At 34.8% G+C, this 25,912-nt stretch overlaps 1 protein-coding gene across 1 annotated transcript in view; it reads left to right on the forward strand.

Moving 5' to 3' along the window:
- Positions 1-25,912, forward strand: part of LOC110440255 (gamma-aminobutyric acid type B receptor subunit 2-like) — a 52,356-nt gene that overhangs the window by 21,322 nt on the left and 5,122 nt on the right. Inside the window, exons 4-20 of the mRNA XM_021483205.1 lie at positions 87-188; positions 2,630-2,695; positions 3,593-3,781; positions 3,978-4,187; positions 8,126-8,186; positions 13,123-13,200; positions 14,332-14,482; positions 14,843-14,975; positions 15,859-15,966; positions 17,423-17,545; positions 18,601-18,702; positions 19,149-19,373; positions 20,194-20,352; positions 21,221-21,344; positions 21,781-21,952; positions 24,405-24,536; positions 25,500-25,651. Coding sequence (XP_021338880.1) covers positions 87-188; positions 2,630-2,695; positions 3,593-3,781; positions 3,978-4,187; positions 8,126-8,186; positions 13,123-13,200; positions 14,332-14,482; positions 14,843-14,975; positions 15,859-15,966; positions 17,423-17,545; positions 18,601-18,702; positions 19,149-19,373; positions 20,194-20,352; positions 21,221-21,344; positions 21,781-21,952; positions 24,405-24,536; positions 25,500-25,651 — 2,287 coding nt within the window. The remainder of the gene's footprint in view (positions 1-86; positions 189-2,629; positions 2,696-3,592; positions 3,782-3,977; positions 4,188-8,125; positions 8,187-13,122; positions 13,201-14,331; positions 14,483-14,842; positions 14,976-15,858; positions 15,967-17,422; positions 17,546-18,600; positions 18,703-19,148; positions 19,374-20,193; positions 20,353-21,220; positions 21,345-21,780; positions 21,953-24,404; positions 24,537-25,499; positions 25,652-25,912) is intronic.

Below are 25,912 nucleotides of genomic sequence, written 5' to 3' on the forward strand. Positions count from 1 at the left end.
GGTCACAGGCCCCATCAGCGCTGATATTTCAAACGAAAAATGACTGAATAATTGTGTTAAGTAAATGAATTACCGTTTTATTCCAGGCACACTCTCGCTTAATCGAGTTACTGGATGACGCTGGAATTGATGCGGTGAAAGTAGAGAGTTTCCTAGCCGAGCCAGACACGGCTGTTGCCCATTTAAAGGTCTGAATCAACAAAGATGTAATGTATCACCCAAGTCCTGATGTATCTGTCGACAAACGCACTCTGTAAATAGAGTTGTTTTTTTGTGCGAAAAAATAGTTTTTGCTTAATTTATTCATTTACTTATTTTATTTGAACTTTTCTTTTTTTTTATTATTCAGTTGTTTAATTAATTATTTAATCATTTATTTTGATGGATTTTTTTTAATTATTTTCTAAATCGTATTTTTCATTTATTGTTTTTGCGAAATGTGAAATTTTAAATAAAAGAATAGCAGAAAGATATTCTTTGAGAAATAATATCGTTATTTTGTTCAGTTGTAGTACATTCATATAATAAGTTCAATAGAAGAGAGGAAGATATAACTGGAAATGGAAATCTTTGAAAAGTATTATAATTCACAGGACATCACGATTACTATACATACGCCATTATCAGGCATGCAAGACATGTTGGAAAATTATGAGTTAAACATATATATATATATTGGATAACAAGTGCAGAGCTGTGCTTGTCATGCTGGACTTGTCTGCTGCATTTGACGTCATCGACCATGGCATACTTTATAAACGTCTGGAATAGTCTTATTGAGTGACTGATACCGCACTATGCTGGATACAGTCTTACCTGAGTGAACGACGACAGTGTGTTGCCATCGGATCTTCCACCTCACATGACAAAGTACTAGATTTCGGGGTTCCTCAAGGGTCGGTGTTAGGACCAAGAAAATAGTGTATGTACCCCAAACCGATTGGAGAGATTTGTCGTCGCCATAGCCTTCGCTATCATTGCTATGCCGATGACACACAAATTTACATGGTCATCAAACCACAGGACAGTTGGAAAACCGTCTCAGAATGTCTGGAAGCTTGTCTGACAGATATCAGTATCTGGATGAATGCCAACATGCTTAAGCTTAATCAGGAAAAGACGGACCTAATCGTCTTTTCCCCAAAGTGTCAGCAAACAATGGCTCTCCAGCTCAAGGTCGGTGCCAGAACATTGAGACTGTTCCAGCTGTTTAAAACCTAGGGGTATACTTTGATAGTTCACTGAACATGGAGAAACAAGTGAACGCTATTGCCAAATCCTGTTACTACCATATCAGGAACATCGGCTGTATTCGGCAGTTTTTAACTGCAGATGCATGCAAGATTTTGGTGCATTCACTTGTTACCTCTCGGTTGGATTATGGTAACGCCCTGCTCTGTGGTATATCTGACAAACTAACTAGTCGTCTGCAGAGGATCCAGAACACTGCAGCACGGCTATTTACTCGTACTCGAAAGAGAGAGCACATCACACCTGTCTCTATTCGTTGCACTGGTTACCTGTACGATACAGGCCGCAGTACAAAATTCTGGTGTACACATACAAGGCAGTGAATGGAACAGCTCCTCAGTACATACAGGAGCTTGTTACCCTGTAACAGCCGTCACGATCACTGCGGTCGGAGTCAGAATCTTTGTTGTGTGTCCCAAAATCTCGTACTGTGATTTACGGAAACAGATGCTTTGGAAGGGTTTCGGCTACGTTGTGGAATAGATTACCATCTGCAATTAGAAAGTCCAATACCCTGGCCAAGCTCAAGAGGGACATCAAAACTCACCTCTTCACGTCTGCATTTTAGAATCTTTGCAAAGACGTTATGTAAATACCACCCTTTTATTTGTTCAATCATGTGCACATTGTTTGCTTAAATGAATAAAAGTGATTGTAAGCCTTTGTTTTTTGTTTTCACAATTATAACCATTACTATTATCCATATGTTGTAAAGCGCTTTAGAGTAATTTTCCAAATTATATAGGGCGCTATATAAATGTTGTATATTATTATTATTATTTATTATTATATAATATGTTAGCATTATCTAACTATCAAAGGTGGTTTTTTAAGATTATAACACACTTGTATGCCCATGGATGAAGGAATGGGAAATTTCACCGAAGGTGTTTTTAAAATTGGGTAAAGCCCGAGGCTTACCGAGAGTTTCTCATCAATTTGAAAATCCCGAGAGTGTAATTTTCCTATCCTACACCCATGGGCATGATAGAATATGTTTCTATCATTCCAATCAACAGAATCAGCTCAAAAACCACAAAATGTTGTTGTAGTTTTCGCAATCCCGATTACGTTACGTCACATCAATCTTATCCCACTGTGACGATAATTCTGACATCCCTTTCTTTCCCTGGACAGCTTCATCATTCGCGTACGAGATTGAGAGACAATGATGCATTGTAATGTTTCATAAAAAACATATTTGCTGCTCTGATATATATGGTTCTTACACATATTACGCACACATGCTTTAATGCATGTATGTGTAATATGTGTAACACATGCTTAAATGTATGTGTTGTTAATTCCTAGTGTTATTTCTCCCTATTAATATATCATACGTTTTATTCCGATTACCAAACAAATAATTTATTTATAGGCTGATGATGTGAGGGTGATACTTGGATTTTTCGACCACGAAATGGCAAGAAAGGTGTTCTGTAGTGTGAGTATATTTTCATTTACACTACTATTTCTCGAAATGTGTCACCCCAAAACATATATAACAAAAACCATTTTAAAACTAAAATAAAAGCAGGAATAGATGTACGTTTATATTTAACATTTTCTGTTTAAATATTTATATGTCATAACCAAAATCTGATAGATCTGGTTACTTTGTGTGTCTTAATTATTCAGGGAATGTTAGCGTAAACGAAAACATACCTGAATCGAATGGTTAAATTCAAGAAGATAAATTCTACGAGGGAATTAGTCAATCACATTTACTGTACCAAGTAAAGTGTATGCAGCTGTTTGTGAGAGAAGTTAAGCATACTCGTATAAGGTATTTTGGAATACCCTTAAGACAGAAAGTCCTGCCACGTTTTGCTGTATATAACCTAGCGCCACTACCGTGTATTATGTTTCCGGATCTACTGCCCGATACCGGGTTCTAGGTCATATGATTAGTGTGTGTCTTCGTTTTCCGGTTTGGGGCCCAGTAAAGCCGTGCGTCAACAATCAAGTGTGTTTGTGGTTTCTGTCTCTTACTGGCGTAGCAAATTTGATCAGTTTGTTTAAATCCATATATTCCATACTAGATAAATGCAGGAATGTGTGCCTTTTGAAGAGAATAGGACAATGATTTCAAAGTATTACCCGATCAAATACTATGACCAGGTTGTTTTTCGTAAGTCGCTCTTTTATACAGTGAAAGGGTAAGCACCTGCACGGGACAAATGACAAACAAATTGGCACTCAACTTCGCTGAAGCTTAAACATAAAGCGATAGGATTCTGTAACTTCATAGAGAACACATATACTGACCTTTAATGTATAGGGCATTTGTAAGGTACGTTGGTCCAGTCATGATAACAAACATTTATAATTTGTTCATAAGGCCCGCAGACGAGGGATGTACGGTCAGAAATACCAGTGGATTATCATGGGGGATTATCCTGCTCAATGGTGGCGATCAAACAACACCGAGGACTGCAGTAACAAGGAGTTAGAGGTCGTCATCGAAGGTTACATGTCCTCCGAAGTGTTACCTCTTAGTAGCAGCAATGAAGTCACTATATCAGGACTGGTGAGTTGACATAAAATACAATTGAATACTTTCATTTCAATAACTTGAGATCTAGTAGAAATTATCAAAACCTAAAAATGTTTTTTCAATTTGCATTTAATTTATGTTAACTTACCGATCGAAGGAATCCCTTCTCTTATTCTTGGGTAGTATCTTATGACTTGGATAACTTGTCAAATGTCGCGGGGTTTTTCAGACTTCATACGAGTACTTCCAGCTGTACAACACCAGTCGTGGACTGGAGTTCAGCAAATACCATGGTTACGCTTTTGACGGTATTTGGGTCATTGCCAAAGCAATGGATCAGATCCTGCGACATACCGACCCAATGTCAATCAAGGAAGAAACATTCAGAGGACCTCCTGTTGCCTCAGCTCTTAACGAAACAAACTTCATGGGAGTGACGGTATGTTTACTTGATTTCTATTTTACGGCACAAAATGTCGTGTGTTAGAATGTTTGAAAATAAAAATAATTGAAAATAAAAAACAATATATGTTCCGTGTATGGACCGGGTATTACCACCAATTTAATATGTACGCAATAATCATCAGATTGTTCTATTTATCACACGTTTTGTCTCTGATAATGTTCATTTTGCCCATTTGATACATGTGCAAGTGTTGTTTCCGTTGTCATATCTGTGCCCGGGCTGATAAATAGTGTTTACACCAACCCCATCTTCGCTAGCCAAGTGTTCGCTTCGTATACACTCCACTCACGTTTGGCGGATATAGCCGTGTTTATCGAGCCTTCAAATTTTCGTGCGGCGCCAATCGCTCGCATCCAATGAAATCGCGTCTTACATATAGCGCTGTTGACGAAGCAAAACAGTAATGGTGACGCCCTGTACGGAAGAACGTTGTCGTTTATGTCAGAGTGTTTTGCCCCAAACATATAGGCGCACGATCTTTTGGTAAACTTCTGGAGTGTTAAAACAGTTGGTGGAAATCTTTTACTACGTGCCACATTTAAATGATGACCTGGGAAAATATGTTTGCTGCCTTTGGATTGTTTCCATATTGCTCTGTCACTTATACTCCGCCTCGACATACACGTGCTTATGTCAACACGCCGATGGAGTGTGTATGTAATAGTCATTCTGATTGGTTAAGAGTTTATTAGGAGAAGAACGATAACTCGGTATATCCGCTAGGTGGCAGTGGAGGAAGTTATGAAAACACGGCTATATCCGCCAAGGGTAAGCGGAATGTATAAGAAGCGAACACTTGGCTAGCGAAGATGCACCAACCCGGGCTGATATCACTTCATCCGGGTTCTTCACTCCTAATTTCAGTTTTAAGTTACACACTTCGGTTCCCGGTGCAGACGATAGCAACAACAACAACAACTTTTAAATTAATTTATTTTCGTTCTTGACCAGATATCAGCCTGATAAAGGGTGTGATATCAAAATAGGCATAGGATAACCTCAAATTCCTGACATCAGAAACATTTCTGATGACCTCTAATAATCATGTAAATAGCAGAATGTCGTTTACATAAGCTCTTTGCCCATTAATGTCAAGAGGATACTTAATGGGATCCCGGTGAAAATCATAGATATTTCACGAGTATGGCAGAATACCGATATTTCATTATATTGTATTGGCAAGTTGTATAGTCACCATCAAATTCATAGAGAGATATTTTTTAATCCCTTGTTTAGCGGTCAATAATTGTAAGGGAACTATAATAAGTGTGCCTTGAGATTTACATGACGGGTGTCATCGATGAAGCAGAAAACGCTTCCTTTTTTCCGGAACAACTATTCGCCTGGTACTTTTTAATAAAGTCTCTGCGTAAAGCATTCTCTGGTTCATATTTTGCCGTAGTGTTATTGATTTGAGGTCGATTTAAGGTATTTTGACACTTCAGTATCCTTCGGTAATTATTTTAGCAATTCAAAATGTAGACGAGCTATTTCCACTGTACCGTATTTGTGCTGTTTCTGAAAACATTGTGAGTGAAACGTTTAAACAAAACATTTTTCTCTTTTTGTTATATATGTGGTTTCTGCAAATGCATGGAGGGACATTTTTGCAATCGAGCATCTGCCATAATAGCCTTACACAGCTTTCACCTTAGAAACGTATCGTATTCCCAGGCGAAAATTACCGGAATCTTCTCCCATGCATAACAACATATCCAGCAGAAATAGATCTTGTATACAACATCAAAAACCGGAAGTAGTAATCTGTATCCTAGTACAAAACGGAAATTCTTGTTGGAAAAAATCAAATGATAAATATTTATGACCAAACCATTAAAAAATTAATTATACATTTCTAGATAAATTACATGTACAGCATTTGGCATCTGCCTTTGGTCATACTGAAAAAATGAACCGATTATACACAAATATGATTGCACTTTTGAATTTTGGTAATAGATCCAGCTTCCGAACAGATGAATTACATTGTACCGTACAACTATTTCGTGCTTTTAGATGTAAACAGTAATGTATGACCCGAAAAGTTGGAAATCCAAATCTACTCTTGAACCAGAAGGGGAAATGTGTAAAATCTCTTCATTATATAAATAAAAGGAGTACTGGTTAATTTCAAAATTAAACGAGTAAATACATCTCATACAGACACGCAGGCATACACAGACCGTGAGGTATTATTACGAGTAAATACATCTCAAACAGACACGTAGGCATACACAGACAGTGAGGTATTATTACGAGTAAATACATCTCAAACAGACACGTAGGCATACACACACAGGGAGGTATTATAACGAGTAAACAGACACGCAGGCATACACACACAGGGAGATATTATAATGAGTAAATACATCCCAAACAGATACACAGGCATACACACACAGGGAGGTATTAGCCAGGTGACATAGGACTAGTAGTTAACGCCTGATAAGGCATCTCCTGCGAATTCCCTAAATACTGTATTGGTTAATGTATATGCTTATTGCATTAATTGTATATCTGTGTACTGTAAAGCGCTTTACAGTAGCTCCTTTTAGCAAGATAGGGCGCTATATCAAATGTTGTATACATTATTTATTATATTACTATTACAATTTTATAAAGGACCGTGACACTACTCAAAAAAGGATAACTGTGGCCATCGAGAGTATGGTTACACTTATCAATCATGATGACGTTACACTTATATATCATGGTGACGTTACACTTATCTATCATGATAACGTTACACTAATCTATCATGATGGCGTTACATTTAAGTAACGTTTTGCTGTCATGATGACATTTCATTTATCTTTTATGATAAAGTTACATTTATCTTTCATGATATATGAAGTTGCATGTATATCTAATGATCGATTTACAGTAATCGATAGTGATAAAGTAACATTCATTTGTTGCGAAACTAATTAAAGTAATATGTCATAATGAAATTACAATTAACTGTCAATGATGTAGGAACACACATCCGCCATGAATTTTAATTATGTTTATCTCCCAAAAAATGCACCGTTAATTCGCATTAAGAAATTACATCTGATACGTGGCAAATAATTGATATAATACACACTGGCATTTTTCTGTAATTGATAGGAATTGTAATTGGACTGTTGGGATTGAGAAGAAATACCACGACTCTCAAAACTAATCAAAACAGCTAAGCACCGTCTACTGTTAAATCACACCATTTTAATAATGATTTAACGAGTCCACAGCAGTGCAACATTCGGTCCTTTTTAATCCAATTAACAAGTAAGGAGTTAATGGCTGATTTCGTTAGTAGGGTTTTACCACAGAATCCCCTGGTGTTATATTGTTTTCCTGATACTGGAGTGGCGTGTGATATTAAACCAGTTTGTTTGATGACATGCATACTGCTTTGTTTCCCTTAAAATACCTTGGATGATAGCATACGTGTGTGATATAAACTATTATGTTCATATCAAAAATGATTTATGGGCTTCCAAATTAAGAAGAAGTATAGCTAAGGGGGAAATTGCACTTATCTATTACGATACAAATCTACAACTTCTTTTTTTCTACAACAAATAATCTGTATTATGGTTTCCTGTAATCCGTGCTTTGTATATCAAAACAATTTTGAATTTACTGCTTTCTTTATAAGAAACAGAAATTATGTTCGGGTGGGGTGCATTGTCCAACTGCGTCCAATTTCACGTTAATGTTTATACCAAACTCTGTTCCAGGGCGTGTTGGGAAGCATGGACAATTTGTTTTTATGTTGATTTTATGGCACATCATGAACCAATTTTAAGTATAAATTAGGGGGAATACTCGAGGTGAGTTTAAGTACATGTCATGATGCACTTTTATACTAGCCAAGTACATGTGAAGTACATGTGCATTATCCTACTTGTTTTGAACATTTTCAGGGACGCGTACAATTTGACGGCGCTGATCGCATAGGCCAAGTCCTTCTTCTGCAATACCAAGGTAATGTTCCCTTTTAAATTGACCTAGTGCTGTAATATCAAGGTAATGTTCCCTTTTACATTGACCTAGTGCTGTAATATCAAGGTAATGTTCCCATTTACATTGACCTAGTGCTGTAATTTCAAGATAATGCTCCCTTTTACATTGACCTAATGCTGTAATATCAAGGTAATGTTCCCATTAACATTGACCTAGTGCTGTAATATCAAGGTAATGTTCCCATTTACATTGACCTAGTGCTGTAATATCAAGGAAATGTTCCCATTTACATTGACCTAGTGCTGTAATTTCAAGATAATGCTCCCTTTTACGTTGACCTAATGCTGTAATATCAAGGTAATGTTCCCATTTACATTTACCTAGTGCTGTAATATCAAGGTAATGTTATCATTTACATTGACCTAGTGCTGTAATATCAAGTTAATGTTCCCATTTACATTGACCTAGTGCTGTAATATCAAGGTAATGTTCCCTTTTACATTGACCTAGTGCTGTAATGTCAAGGTAATGTTCCCTTCTACATCGACCTAGTGCTGTATTATCTTGTTTAACGATTTCAATGTTTTTGCACATTCTTAAAAATGAGGAAATGGACAAATGTTGATTTATTTAAAATACATTCCCTTCAGAGAGCAAAATAAGACAGCATTATGTCTTAGTAACTCAGTGTATTCACTGCTTATTATGTGATATAGAACATAATTTTTGTATACATTTTCTAGCTTCGATTTGTAGTGGCAGACTCTAACACTTGTATCTGTCTTAGCACATTGTTTAAAAGTAATCAACATCCTTCATCTCTTCGAGTTACATTGTGTTGTGAACATGACTAGTCTTAATTAACCACATCCTATGCAGATTTACTATAATGTTGTATATAAAATTGGTTCATAGAAATTTGCTTCCGGAGGTAAACGCTTAACGTATCACATGTCCTCCGCGACAAAATAAGTTTATCAGAAAACATTACCATGTTTTTGCTATATTGATCGCTTTTAATGGCAGATTTCAGGAATTTCAGATTGAAGGTGTTGGATTTATGGAAACAGTAATTACAAATGATATTGTGAATTTACATAATCTCCAGACGGTCTACGATCAATCTTGTCATCATCTCGTTTGAATATAGCGGATATTAGATCCAAACGTCTAAGGTTCTAAAGGCAGGTTTGAGTTCATGGTATTGCTAAGAGACTCTAGAATATATAGAGGATCGTAGACGAGTTTTTATTTCTTATGAAACCCCTGCATGTTCGGGGACAGAATGGGTCTTCTGTGTTTTATTGTATGTTATCTTAATAATAATAATGGGCAACTCATGTGGGGCCCTGCAAAATCGTGCCTTCTCCTTAATGGGCATTGAAGAATCCACAATTGATCAGCTGTCCCATCGCAAAATTTGGGATGTGTATTTTTTCTTTTTTAACTTCCCTGTTCTTTCGCTTCATGATGTCAAACCATTTCAACTTACCTATGGAGAGTTATTAAAGATACACAAACAACAAACAAAATAATTTAGTTTGATTGGATTTGTTAGTCACAACTTTAGCAAATTATAAATATTTTGCTTCAAATAGCAGATTCAGATACTTAATCAATGGCAAAACTCTTGTTGCTCTAATACCTGTTCGTGTCCGCCCCGGTAAAAAGAATGTTTGTCCAAGGGAGAAAACTCTCCCTTGTTTCGTTAATAAAACCTTAGGTGTCACAACCCAATACATGTTGTGCCCCTATAAAAGCTTAATTGTGGTTTACTCCGCAATTCGTATTATATTAAAACATTCATATTGAGTTTCCTTTTGATATGATAGTTACAGATATAAGATTGTTTCTTATAGCAAGCCTGTGTCGAGCTAACATGAAATATCCGAGGAATGTTTAATCAATGTTATATATTATGGAAATGAATGTTAAATTCTATTGATCATGCAAAAACATTTCCTCAGATTACTTCATATCAAAATTGGTGTTTGTTTTCATTTGTGATGTCGCAATGCAAGCAATTGAAAATCTGTGACGCCATGAAACACTGGAAACCTATAGTCAGTTATAACTATCTTTGGTTCATAACACAGTTTATTTGATGAGTGTTATGACAGGATAAAAGTGTTTTGCGAAAAAAAGATTTAAGATAATAACAGTATTCCCTTATCGTGAACGATCAAGAATAGTTCGATTTTCCACGCAAGACGGTAGCTATCAACGGCAAACTAGATGACAAATGTCGCCACGTTCCAGGAAAAATTGTATAACCATGGTAACAGAATATGATTAATTACATAAAAGAATTGCCAATGCCCTGCTGTCCTTAGTGATTATGTTTATAATTATCATGAAGTTTAATACGGATTGCTTGTCTGTCAATCCAACGCTATTTATGCGTGTTATAGTAGTTCTGTTTTAGAATCAATTTTCATTCTTATTCCATTCAATTATCATTCTATCCAATACCTTATACAAAACAAAAATTATAATTAATTTTATATTTGTCTTTGAAATATACAACAAAAAACACAAATACAAAAATCCCATTCAATTTTGGACCTTTCTTTGTTCTACAAAGATGCGTTTGACATTCATGTTTGCACAATTTGTGTATTAATTATTTTACAAAGAATTTTTCATTTTGTCTAATAGGAATATTGTTGTTGTCGGTTATAATAGTTGCATACTTAGTGTTAATAAACAAGCGTCTTTAGGGGTTTTGTATAGTAAGGAATTTAACAGAAACCTCATCCAATTCTGTATTTTATGCAGTTATATTAAAATATCACATTTAACTTTTAATCCCTTCAAGAAGGTGTAGGGTGAAATTCGAAATGATGAAAATAGACGAACTTTGCCTACTGAACACAATTTTTTATTGTAAATTTTGTATTTTAAACATTTTCGCAAAATATTATTAAAACACATAATTGCATCATATTGCATAAACAAAATAAATTAAAAATATGGAGTTATACCATGTGGACACATGTTTAGGACTTTATCCATTGCTGTTATATGTAGTAAACTATTTAGCCAGGATTAGGTATGTAGACACATCGGTAACTTTACATGGTAGAAGCTACATGTGTGGCTAGCGCGTTCAAACGAACACTGTATAAAAACCTATTATTTCCTGATTTCAAAAGTCATTTATTATTGATAGTCTTTTCCCGTAGGTCTTTATTCCATGAAAATATCGATTATTTTGGTCGTTGCGAAAATATGATAGAATAAAATTTGCAAAGGTACGAAACTGTTACAATATAATATATTAATGGTATGAGTATGTAGTACACTTTCGCTTAAACTCAATATAAATATAATGCTTGTGGATGATTGTTTTCAACCAAATGAATGGCTCATTAGAAAATTAGAATTAAAAATTGACTTGTACATGACCTGTTTTTTCCGTTAATTTTAAATCGCTCCTTTATCGTCATCACTTTATAAAAATAACATTAAAGGATTTTGGCGGTTACACATTTCTAGAGATCCGGTTACAATGTATATCGAAATTCTGTAGATAAGAACACTGCCCGATAAACCAGCCTAAGTGTAACACTGTTTACTGATATGGATTATTGAAAGGTTGTACTTTCTAAATCGATTTCCATTTCTGAATAGAAATACATTTCACTCATGGGAGCTATACGTATGCTTATTTTGGCTGAGAAGGAACGACTGTCTGGGTTGATATAGCTTTATGCCAATAACGACATCAACGATGAAATAGCAGATTCCTCTTAATATCTTGGATAACGGAATGGCTATGTAAATAAGACAGAATTAATCTGTTCCCCGGGGACACATTTGTAGTCTTTGTTATTTTTGTAAATATCCCGAGGGAAGATTGATATCATAAGACATGCTATACCGCTAGGTTATGTACCGTCTAATGGAGAAGTAGCTATTTTAACGTTTCGTGCTCAGCGTATGGAAAAAGTGTTACATAGAAGCATTCGCTTGAAAATATTACCATTTTCTAGTATTCTTTGAAACATTTGACGAATCACAACAATTTCATATGATACTCAATACTATGTAATTATTATTCAAATACGATATAATTGGAAATATACAATCATGAATAGTATTAATAATCTCTACACTACTACCAAATGCTCGAACTATGCACTGGGAACCGATTTTATCGGCATGCCTATACCATTGACAAATCATTTCCGAATAGAAACCCGTACCTCGCCGGGCTGTAAAGTTCAATTCGACAAAAACGGTATTCGAACTATGGACTGCAATTAGAAAAACTATTACTCGAACCGACAGAGCTACCTGATCAACGGAAGTGTCCTGGCCAAAGTGTTCTACAGTTATATTCAAACATTCTGCGTCGGTGGTAATAATAAATTTTAATATATAGAGGATGTTTAATTGTGTCTTCAGTAAAATATTAGTAATATATTTGTTATTACTGAAGAAACCATTAATTTTTCTTTTTGTTACATTTTTAAAGCATAAAACATGGAAAATGTAATGCATTTAAAAAAGGGCGGGAATCAGAAGCGTAATATTTAGCGCCATGTTCTAATGACGTCACGCTTGACACCAAGGCTGCGCGCCATTTTGAATGGGATACTCAACGCAATTCCGACGTGTTCTGCTATTTTCTCGTATGATTGCTTATAAAAATGTTATTTATTGTATATTTATGTAAATACTTAAGTGTGTGTACCAAAAACAAATATTTACCATAACAACCACTTATTCTACCTTCGCTTCATTTGAATCTGAACAAAAAATCATTGCCTTTGAATGCAGCGAATACAAGATACCGTTATGATTGGTCAATACCAAAAAGTGATATTTGTCAAAGTGTGAAAAATATCAGTTTCATCAAGTTGATAGATTCAATATTTCACTGGCAACAATTTAAATAAATATATATATAAAATATGTTTGACTTTTACAAGACCCAATGTCTGTATTACAGGAGGGGTAATGATGAAGATAGGGGAGTACAAACGGGCTAATGACGACCTTATGCTGCTAGATACAATACGATGGCGGGGTAAGAACATTTTCAAAACTGGCAACATTCAGAGACTACTTTACAATAATTTCTTTTCAGATATCATATAATGCTTCACTAAATAAAATGTACGTATGATATATAACGTGTTTATAGGACACATGTAAAACAATATATTTCTATAATGGGACCCCTTATTACAATTGCCAAATGCTCAATTCCTCAAACGTTCAATAGGTCAGGAGTTTAGCCTATCATAATAACAAAAGATGCTATCAACAAGCTGATTAACTTCTTGAACTGACCAAATGCCATTTAATAGCAGATAAATGAGGCAATTGCGGTAGAAATGAAGTACCCTCCGATTTAGCGTAAACCTACATCAATATGATACATACACGGATGAAACTTGTATTTTGAAAATATAACCTAAACTTCGGTAGTATTGAGTACCTTTATGAAAAGTATTACCCATAAATATCTTACGGTAATTGATATATTTAATATACTGTTTACTACATTCATGCTACAAAAAACGAGTTTTATCTTGAGATTGCCAACACTTTGAAAAAATGTCTTAGCCTTAGTTTTAGTACAACTTATTTATTTAGTAGTAATTTGACAAAAACATAGAGCATACATCTATTCAATTAAAAGAAAAAATCTAAAGAAGGCCTTTGCATATTTCTAAACCTTGTTAAGCTGAAATCCCATTACAAGATAGTTGTCCTATAGAATGCTGACAATTTGCCGTGACATTAAATCAGCCACACTCTGTAGGAATCTGTAAAGTGATGACGGCTATTGACTTCAAACACAATAACACCTTCGCCGATATTGCATGCGAACATGCCATTTTCGCTATTCTGACATTTCCTTTCTGTGACAACTGACCTAAATCGAATCAGCATCTGATGCCATGTTTAGACGATTGTTCGCGCTAGTGGAATGAATTGCATAATGTTCAGTAGGAACTTCCTGATTTGTACATCTGCCTCGCAAATTCCAGCCACTGCAGCGTTATCTTCATTTTCGTGGGGAGATCAAGAGTGTAGTTCAGTGCTTAAGTAATAGAATTGATTAAAAAATTGTTCAGCATCATCGTCTTCGTCATTTAAGCGACGGCGGCGTCAGTGTTGTCAGTTGAAAGACATGTATAATATGTTGCAGGAAATGGTCCTCCACGTGACCGGAACCTGCGCCGATGGGAGGTGCAGAGAGTTTCTGTTGCGGCTTATAGCGTCATTTGTTTTCTAGCTGGTATCGGCATTGTTATGGCGACAGTTTTTCTCATATTTAACATCATTTTTCGAAACCATGGGTAGGTAATACTAATCGGACATTTTCAAAATATTTCCATATAGGAAACACACATTCTTATACTTGTGAATCATTCCATGAAAGAGATGATATTATTCTCTTTTATGCTTTCAACCATCAGATAAGAACTGCTTTAAGAATGATAATCTACATGTTTAACCCTTAAATGCACTCTGCAAACAGATCAACGATTGACCTTCAAATCAAATATACTATTTGAAAGATTAATCAATATTAAATATCAGACCGAATTTCTCAATTATTCTTTTGCTCTTTCTTTGAGAAATACGTCTTGTTCTCAATAAAAATCAACTGTTATACGGTATATTTGTCTTTCATTAATTTATATTTTTACCTTTAGGTATATCAAGATGTCAAGCCCATATATGAACAATGTTATCATAGTTGGGTGTATCCTGTGCTATCTGAGTGTATTTCTCCTAGGAACTGACAGTGGTGTCGTGCCTACAAACATTGTTAAATACGTATGTGTGGTATGTACCTGTCATAACAAACTCTTTAAAGGGGGCATTAACCAGGAAGTGCACGAGAGGGAATAGTTTCCATTACAATTTGTAAATAATTTAAACACAATATCATCCATCAATATGTGAACAGAATCGTTACTGAAAATCAATTAATCTATAGCAAAATATGAACAAGGAAAATATTTAGATTGGGAACCTTGAACAAGTACAAAATGTCAAAGACAATGTGTATTAGGAGGTAAGCTTTTCTGCTTCATCGGCGACACTCGTCATGTAAATTAAGGACAAATCTAACTATGTCAGTATCAATATCGTACAAGAAAATATAATACAGCCCATTGAGACCGGCATCTATCTCGTGAGCCGGTGAATCGACTGCTACATAAAGGATCTTACACTATCAATTTAGCGAGCCTCTGGCGGGCTAAAATGAAATATTACTGACGAGATTCATAAATTTCATAAAAAAAAGAAAACGATTGTAAAATCCTTTTTATCACATAACCAAGATTTGTGGCATTTATTCGTGTAAAACGACAATTTTCATGCAACCTTGAAATGTAAAAAGCCGCCATTTTGATTCCAGTGCGTAAGCCTGTGACGTCATGTACTTGTCCTAGGCGTGACGTCACAATTGAAACAATTGACGCTTACAACGAATAACAGGGATGATAGGTACATGGATTAATACGCAAAAACAATATGACCTGGGTATATTCATTTGATACCAGTACATTATGTGATAAATATACATACCATTTTCAGGAGACGCAGGGATGCTACATTTAAGTAGTTGATAAATTACAAGTTGCTATTTAATGCTATGCAGCGTTGTTAACTCAAAAATATCGTTTTATTATTCTTCTGAAGTGTTGTTTGTATTTCACAGGTGCAGTCTTGGGTTTTGTCCATAGGATTTTCACTCGCCTTTGGAGCAATGTTCAGCAAGACCTGGAGAGTTCATGCCATATTTACCAATATCAAGCTTAACAAAAAGGTCAGAATCTTACTGGTAACGTTAACTGTATCCAAAGCTGTCAATAGCAAATATGGTTTCAAAAAAAATCATTGCTTGTAATTTGCGTTGTCGCCATCGGTTTAAATGGAGCGTCATCGTGTTAAATCAATTTTCACTAAACAAATTAAGAGAACCAAATGTTTGGACTGGAGAGTAAAAAATATATACGAAATAATTGTTCCCAATACCGTTTACCAGGAAATATTTGCGCAGTCAAACTTTCATCCTCGCCCATGAAAATAGTCTTCGCCTAGTGTTAATTTTGCCCTTCACGTTTAACTTCTATGTCTATTATGCTGTCTACGTATAATATGATGCTGAATTACACTCGCTTTTATGATAAATTATCCTTCATTCAGGAGGGCGAAAAGGCGAAAATTAAACTGCAGCGAACATTTCCTGGTATATAGTACTCAGAATGGTGTTACTGCTGTTTAACCACTTCTGTGCTTATGCCACAGAATTTAAAAAATCTTAATCTTAATAACAGTCTCCTACATTTTATGTTGACAACGTTAACCATATATATAGTCCCATTAAGTTCGTGTTCAATGACGGTGCAGTTTCGAGGTTTTTGACATGTGCAGAAATACTTTATAAATCCATTGTATCAAGCTTGGTTGATTTTCTACCGTTTTAATCTAAACTGTAAAAGGAAACAATAGCTTGTTATGTGTGTAACTACCATTTTAGTTGTACATACATTAAGGTTTAATGATGCATATGATAGATCCGATAATAGCTGTCTTTAAAAATTTAACTTTGTTTTTAATCGGGCTTCGTAATTGTTGTTTACAGTATACGACTTGGTTTGATTTGGTAAAATAGTGAACAGAGGATTTGTAAAAAAAAAAAGGCAATGGTTAAGAAAATTGGTAAGGAAAGAGTTTCCAGTGAGTTTGCAGCATGCATTAGATTCCGAACCATAATCTCTGAGATAGATAAAAAAATATAATACCCAGGAAATATGAAAGACTATGAGATTTTTTGTTTTCTTGTTTATGCTGCATTCTCATCCATTGTTATTTAAACTGTCGGTATAGGTTTTATGATAATAACACCAAGATCTACATTTTGTAATGCACGTAAATGTTTTCCAGTCGGAAACTGTTCCAGTTTTATGTCATACTGTTTATGTAATATATGACCAATCATATATTGACATCAAATTCAAACAGATAACTATATCGAATGAGGTTTGCCTTTTGTTTGCACAAATACAATGAAGCTATTCCATTATTTGATAAACCAGTTTGTTTAAGGATATCATGCACAATATATTTATTGGCAGGAAAAATAAATATAATGTCTTTTAACTTTAATATACATGTATAAGTATTGTTATAAATATTCTTGGCATTAATGAAAGTAGAAAACCCAACTACTTACAAACATATAACCTTTGGATCATAGAACTTGTTATTTTTTGTTTCAGATAATCAAGGACTATAAGTTATTTATTATGGTATGTGTGCTGGTACTGATAGACGCTGGGATCCTCAGTGCTTGGCAAATAATGGATCATTTGTATATGACAACAAAGGACCTTCCTGCTCTGGTAAGTACTTCATAATCCTGACTATGTACCGCAGTTATTATCTTGAATAAAACAAATACCTCGAGTGTTCTAGTACATGGTAATCATTCTGAAAAAGCTGTGTTCCTATTGTTTAATGGGAGACAACCCGTAAGCTTCAATAGTGTTTCAGGAAATGCCTGTTAAATACCTCTCAATTTCAATTACCGAAAGAAATGTTGAGTACGAAACTGATATCGTTGTTATCCATTGTTGTGACAGCTGGACATCAAATATGCTGTTCGAAGTAAAGCAATTTGTGTAGATATATTTACTGCGTGGTCTCGTTTGCCATTTTAGTTTAAACCATATTTTGTTCATATCAATAATCATGTACAAATACATAGACATTTCATTCAGATGATTGGGAAACAAGTACTGTTGTACTTATACATAGTCCTTCTCATCATATATCATTTTAATCAACTTTGCCCGGCTAAGAGGGCAACCCCATTCGTGTATTAAAGAAACTGTATTATCATCATTAGCGTTGGGGTTGTATTACATTAGTCAAATAACGAAAGTGAATCACAAAATGATATAAATGGATCCGCAGAAAATATCCAAAGCAAAAGCGGGATGTAAGAAACTCATTTCACGTGCGTAACGGTACAATGACATGGCGTCACATTCTTGGAAAACCCCAAGGCGGTAATGCAGAACTTACCGAGTCACAATATTAAAAGTGAAATAATATATAAACCGTCTTAAACAAATAGATGGGTTTTATTTTTCTGAACAAAGTTTGTCGAAATTAAGAAAGCATAATCTTTCTGACCGGTTTATTTTCTTTGAAAAGTTGACATTTTCAAAATGATAGCCAGTCAAAACGAGTTTTCAATGGTTTCCGAGTTTTTTCAGCTCAAGGGCTGAAAGAAAAAATACTCAATCCTGCCCGGGGTGTAGGATAGGAAAATCCAACCCTCGAAATTCTCAAACTGGGGCAGAACTATCGTTAATCAACGGGCTGCGACCACGATTTGGAGTTTCTCTATCCTATACCCATTCGCTAAAAGAGTCTTACAATCTTTTTGCAGGTAGTAGGTGAATACGAAGTCATTCCAACCATAGAGTATTGCACCAGTAATGCAATGAAGATCTGGCTTGGCAGTTTATACGCTTACAAGGGCTTGCTATTAGTAAGTGTTAACGAAATGAGCAGTTGATTGACCTTTGTTTTAATAAAACAAATGTTAGCAAATGTCTAATTCATATTACTGACTAGTGTCACCATTACACCAAGTGCATTTTAAATAGAAAACAAAGCAGCTATGATGTATTTGACATAAGCATGACCCCTATGTTATCAGTCAGTTACATTAATATTACATTATCTACATAACATTCGAGAATAACAACGCTTTGAAGCATTATCAGTAGAAATAAGACGTAAGAAAGCATATATTGAAGGTACTGTACAATCTAAACGAACGCAAACATGTTTACTGCGCCATATGGTCATTTCGTCCATTTAGGTCGTATCAATGCATTATTGATTGACAAAAGAATTTCATAACATTTGTGTTGCAAAACATGCAGCAAAAGTCACCTATAGGTCTAAATATCATTTATGATTTACGTTCAGGTATTCGGCTGTTTCCTTGCATGGGAGACAAAGAATGTCACGATTTCCGCTCTGAACGACTCGAAGTACATAGGAATGAGTGTATACAATGTTGTAATCATGTGTGTGTGCGGAGCCGCCATATCTTTCACCATCAAAGACCAGCCTACGCCCGCTTTTGTCATCATCAGTCTGTTTATAGTCTTCTGTACGACAATCACCTTGTGTCTCGTGTTTGTACCAAAGGTAACAAATGTATAACTCTACATGTATTCTGTGGGACTGATAGACACCCGTTGATCAACAAAAACATTTCAAATAACATTGTGGTGGTAAAATAGTAAAGCTGACTCCACAATTATTTTTGTATAATTATTTTTTTCATAAAAAATGAATAAATAAAAAACATCAAATTATAAATGTGTTGTTTAAAAAGCAAAACTTACTCCACATTTTTTTTATTATTGGCAGAGATTAAGGTAAATATTTGAGGGCGAATACATCATGACAGTTAATATTAGTACACAACATACACTAATTACATGTTAAGGGTGAAATTTACACTGGGCTAATATGGACTTTATCGGCAAAGGGCGAATAATTGACATGGTAAAGGTTTCCCGGTATACAGCATATAATTGTAATGAAGCGAATTATCTTACATTCAGAACTAAAAACAAAGTTCCATCTGTGACCATATACATCTGTACTACCTTTAAGAGAAAACATAAAACTATTAATTCGATGGAATAAATCAATAGTAAAATTGGTGTAAGTTCATTTTGTCATCTACAATGTGTCTTTGTCAGAAAGCCAGACTGTTCGTTGGAAACCTTCTCTGAAACTGAAGTCTCTCTATTTGCCTTTTTATGTTATTAGAAGATTAAGGGTTTTATAGGTTTACAGGTGTTCGTCACCAATTATATTTGTGTGTACATGTATGCTTTAATTCGTACACAATGAGACTTCGAAACAAATGGCACTTTAGCTGACGGTTTGTCTGTAGCTTCCATGTTCAAATTGTGATAAGTTGTGTAATTTTGTTTTTAATATTTGACGTTGTCAGATGGTTGAGTTACACCGAGATCCGTCAGGCGAAGGACGAAGAATTCGGGCTACACTGAGGAGAAAAAAGAAAAACAAGCAAGAAAATGGTAAAACCTTCCAGAAACGGATTAAAGATGTTTTAGAGGAAAATGAAAAGTACAAAGAAATTATAAAGGAGGTAATTATTGCATTAAAAATTTATTTATTTTTCTAGTTTGTTTAGACTTTTGTATATATAAAACACGGCGCTTCCTTAAGTTTCACTCAAATCTGCTTCCTGAAATGGACAATTATACAATGCGTTCCTGTGTATGGAATACTGCACGCATGCATAAACTGCACGTTATTGTGCTTGTGTAGAAAATCCAGACGATTGTAGCATTGCGTTATGCTTTGGTTTTTCCTACGTTTGAAAACAAAGATGCATATACGTCAATTGTGTGGGTAATCTAACAAAGGCAGCGATTACAATTTGACTGATATGTACTCTGTTCAAAACATATCATACAAAAACTGTAACATTAGAAGATAAGTCGTTGAGGGTTATGCCGTGATACTGTCTCTGGTAACATTTAACATGATAATCCCTGAACTTTTTCCACATTTATTTTCTTGCTGGGATGACCTGGATTAATTAATTGATTGATTGTTTTTTTAATATATGCCCCAGAGCATGCTTGCACTTTAAAGATGGTAGTGCTACGATGTAAAATGGCTGCTTTAAATTCTATGTACATATCAAATTAAAATCAACATGAAACGGAAAAATATTACTTCTTGTGCATGTTGCCATTTCCTCTCGTGGGATAAAACATACCAAAATCCTTTTTCGAACATAGGCTATCAAGGTTTATCATTTCTTGCGGAATCCATCTGTATCTCATTACTCAATATACACTGTTTATTGGACAAGGAAGTGAATAATACAAGTTAGCTAATGTAATATTTTCGATAAAGTAAAGTCGAGCGTCAAGGTCAAGACTAGTAAAGTGGTTTATATTGCCACTGTTTCTAACGTTTTCAATTAGTCCTTGTTTCATTGCTAGAAGAGTGCTGAAATTAAAAGTCTACTGGAGCAGCTAGGCGAGGACACGAGTGCGTATGAAGTCGACTTCAGACCTCAGATGCACAAAAAGGTGATGGAGTTACGTATATCGGATGTTTCTCCTGGTAAGCCATTTTACTAACCTTTTCCTAAACCTTTTTCTGAAAAAAAACATAACTAGATTTATAAACGGATATGACGTGATTTTACTAGTTTTCATTATCATAGATATCATCACAGATTCACAAAACTCGGTGATACAAACAAATCTTCATTGCCTTCTTCTCAATATATTATTTAACTTGTTACAGTATCACGTATTCATTATTATATTCTATTTTTTTTCTATTTTTCTTCTTTTTATAGGTTTTTTATTTTTGTTTTCTTTTTTATTTCTCTTTCTAATTGTCTTTCTTATTCATTAAGTGATTTCGGGTTACGCTTATTTGAAAATCGTTTAGTTAATGTGTTATCCTTTGAGTGTAACGAAACAATTTTCTATCAAAAAATGTCACTGTAAAATGAAATACCTAAAAGATATAATTTTATTTATCTTTAAAGCGTCGTCGGCGACAGAGATGGACAACATGTCAAGTTTCTCTGACGGCAGTGCCTTCACGCACACCACGTGCTCAGAATCACCACAGGTCCGTCAGCGCCACCTGTTGAGATCCAAGGGATCCATGGGAGGTAGTGACACTGAATGCATGGAACTCTCGGAGACCAGCTCCAAGTTAGTGAATAACATTACTTATGTGTTGTTAAATATAAAACTATTAGTTTTGGGTGACTGTTAATGGGTTAAAAATCAGGTTCAACTATTGCAATAGGTCTATCACAATCGCAAAGTAATCAGCACTAGAGATGCAAGAATATAAATGAAAATATTATATTACTTCAAATAAAATAAATATCAGCATTACTTAGTGAATTGAGAATGCATATAAACAATGCTGTTTGTTATTGCTAATTAGGGCCCCGTATCGAAGATACGGGTGCCCTTTACTAATCACTGTCTGTCTGTCTGTCTGTCTGTCTGTCTGTCTGTCTATCTGTCTGTCCGTCCACAAATTTTGTTCCTTGCTAATGATTTTGGTATTACATGAAACTTGGTCAAGATCTTCAGTTCACAAAAATACATACTGAGGTAAAAAGTCAAGGTCAAATGTCAAGGTCATAAGGTTCAAAGGTCCAGGTCAAATTTTGCATCTTTTCATTGATGAGCATTTTGTTATGACATGATGAAGCAAAGTTGGTTAGAATTAAACAAGGAGTCAACTGACCGAAGGTCACGGTCATCGGGTCAAAGGTCAAGGTCAAATTTTGTAGCTTTTCACTAATTAGCATTTTATGACATTATGAAGTAAAGTTGGTCATTGTATCAAAGGTCAAGGTTAATTTTTGTATCTTTCCACTGGTGAATATTTCGTTATGACGCTTTGAAGCAATGTTGCTCAGAATTAAACAAGGAGTCAATTGACCAAAGGTCAAGGTCACTGGGTCAAAGATTAAGGTCAAATTTTGTATCTTTTCACTGATAAACATGTTGTTATGACATTATGAAGCAAAGTTGGTCGGAATTTAACAAGGAGTCAACTGACTTATGGTCAAGGTCACTGGATCAAAGGTCAATGTCAAATTTAGTATCATTTCACTGATGAACATTCTGTTATGACACTATGAAGCAATGTTGGTCAGAATTAAACAAGGAGTCAACTGACCAAAGGTCAAGGTCATTGTGTCAAAGGTCAAGGTTAAATTTTGTATCTTTCCACTGGTGAACATTTCGTTATGACGCTTTGAAGCAATGTTGCTTAGAATTAAACAAGGAGTCAATTGACCAAAGGTCAAGGTCACTGGGTCAAAGAACAAGGTCAAATTTTGTATCTTTTCACTGATAAACATGTTGTTATGACATTATGAAGCAAAGTTGGTCGGAATTTAACAAGGAGTCAACTGACTTAAGGTCAAGGTCACCGGGTCAATGTCAAGGTCAAATATTGTTTCTTTTTACTGATGAACATATCATGAAGCAAAGTTGTTCAAAACCTAACAAGAAGTCAACTGACCTAAGATCCAGGTTACGGTGTCCAAAGGTTCAAGGTTAAGGCCAAGTTTAGTATTTTTCACATTCTAACATTTTGTTATGATATTATGAAGCAAAGTTGGTCGGAATCAAAGAATAGACAACTGACCAAGATCAGAGTCACTGGGTTAAAGGTCAAGGTCATTTGGGTCCAAAGGTCAAAGACAAGGTGGATTTCTGACTTTGACCCTGGCTCTTGATGGAGGAGGTATTTAAGGTGAAATAAAACATATCAAAGCTAACAAATGAGTATTGCATCGGTATTTTACATTTCTGTTAGCCTAGCAAATATGGAGGTGGAAGGAAACAATACTAACATCATAGTACATGTAAAATGTATATTTTGCTTCCTTGCGATTCTATTTGAAGTCCAAATGTCAGACGTCAAGCTCAGCTTTATGGGCAGATTGCTTCTTGATGATTATGGGGGATATATTACCACAAGACGGTGCCCTTACTGACCTGTCAGTGTTCTAGTTATGTTACATTACCACATTGTAATACAAATAACGGACGTTTCATTCATCTGTTAAGCTTGTGTCTTAATTCGATAAAAACTCTGCTTCAGATATAGACATTATAAATAAGACGTTTGTAGCAATTATATCAAGTCTGTCAGGCAGGCTACTTTCAAAAAAACATTTTGTTGGTCGAGTTACATACTATTCGTGGTAAAAAAAAAAGGGGGGGGGAGGGGTTTCTCTTACAACGTATGCCACAGATGTAAGCCAAACCTTTGTCTTAAGTCCTGAAGTTATGATCCGAAAATATTTACAGTTACAATTGACTCTATAGCAATGAGTGTGTCTTATTAGTTCTATTCTCGTTAATGGTAGATATATTTTTCTTTCCAAAACCAATACTGTAGATGGTAAGTATTCTCATTATATAAAGACATGTTCAATCTTGACATTGTATTTCTTCCTTAGCTGCTATATTGCCAAATAAATATAGGCTGTTCAAGGAATGTACTGTTTCCCGTCGGTAAAATATTTGTTAGAGTTATATTTTTTCGTTGAAATGTTGTGATTAACCAACACAAAACATGTAATGATGACGAGGATAATGCATTTTGCAAAATACTTCTATTTTTGCTTAGAAAACCAAATTATTACAAACCTACACAAAGTCAACTATCAGGAACTGGGACAGGAGAGCAGGGCGTGTGTAGTGTAAAGAACGGACCAACGGAAACGGACAAGATTGATTTCTCCTCGACTGAAAACTACGGGTAAATAAATAAAATCGAAACATGGAGACGTCGACTCACGTATATTGAATTTTGATCCTGTATATACTGCATAAGACCGAATATGCGTGATCAAAGCATGACATTTAACTTGAAATCTATAAGTATCGGATTTAACGTAATACGAAAAAAATATCATGTATTTATACACTATAGTTTAAATATTGCTGTTAAAATGACTTCTGGACATTTGTATGTTCTTGTACAGGTTATTGTTTTACTTCGATTTATTAGTTCCTATTTGCAATATTTTTCTAACGATCGGAACTTGATTGTAGTTCGAAACAGCGAGAAATTCGAATTATGAAAGGTCGATTCATAATTGTATTATCAGTAGTGTTATATAAGGTGAAAATTACCAAGAAAGCATAGGCTGGACATTTGAATTTTATGTGTTGCTTAAGTTAAGTTGGTAAGTTGGTAAGTTAGATATCCCTCAGAAAAATAAATTTCACTGAACTACTAGTTGGAAAAGGATATTTGTTAACTATTCACATGCTCCTCATATAAAACAATATCATTTTATAATGAAAGATAGTAGTGTAATTGTCGATCTTTTCAAAACAAACCAAGCTTATTTAGTTTGGTGTAGATTAAAAATATGCAATAAGTGACTGAGTAGATTCTATTAAAAAATCACTGTTTTATTTATTTTTCTTATTTTGAATCTTTCCACCAAACTATTATGAAAATATTTGTGTTTCAATTACGTTTGCCAAATGCAAAATTGATTGAATTTACAAATTTCACCACTGGTTACAATGGCAGCAATTATGAAAAGCACAAAATATTTTTGATATTAGTCTTCTGGAATCTTCAAATCTGTGAAAGGATCAATTATATGACAAGAATTTTGATAGATTTTGGTGTCAAAAACACCTTATCCATACTTTTCCCCTTTGAAGACATATATATCAAATAGAAAAATACTATTTCTTTTGTCAGATACACAAGAACGCTTACCAAAAGTTGTCTCCAGATGAATGACAAGGGCGTTCAAGCAGGGGACGGACAGCTGAGCAGACGACCAAGATGGAAACCGCCCTGTAAAGACCCAGAGTGTAGCAGCAAATACGAAACAGTGGCATCTATATCAGGTTTGTATCGACGGGGTGTCAATAATTGTGTATCCTCGCTTTATGTAAAGATTTTTGTTATTAACGGTAATTGTTCATGATTTGTCAATTTAAAGAACACATTTTCAAAAGAAAACAAACTTCTATACAGTAGCTTGTTATTGTCATTACACTGCTATCAGATAAACGACCGGTATTTAAGAAATCTTAAAAATAATTAAACCAAGTTATATACATCATAAAGGATCATAAAGGATCGAAAGGAAATGCAATATACTTTTC

This window comes from Mizuhopecten yessoensis, unplaced genomic scaffold, assembly GCF_002113885.1.
Source record: "Mizuhopecten yessoensis strain PY_sf001 unplaced genomic scaffold, ASM211388v2 scaffold11177, whole genome shotgun sequence".
Classification (NCBI taxonomy): Eukaryota; Metazoa; Mollusca; class Bivalvia; order Pectinida; family Pectinidae; genus Mizuhopecten; species Mizuhopecten yessoensis.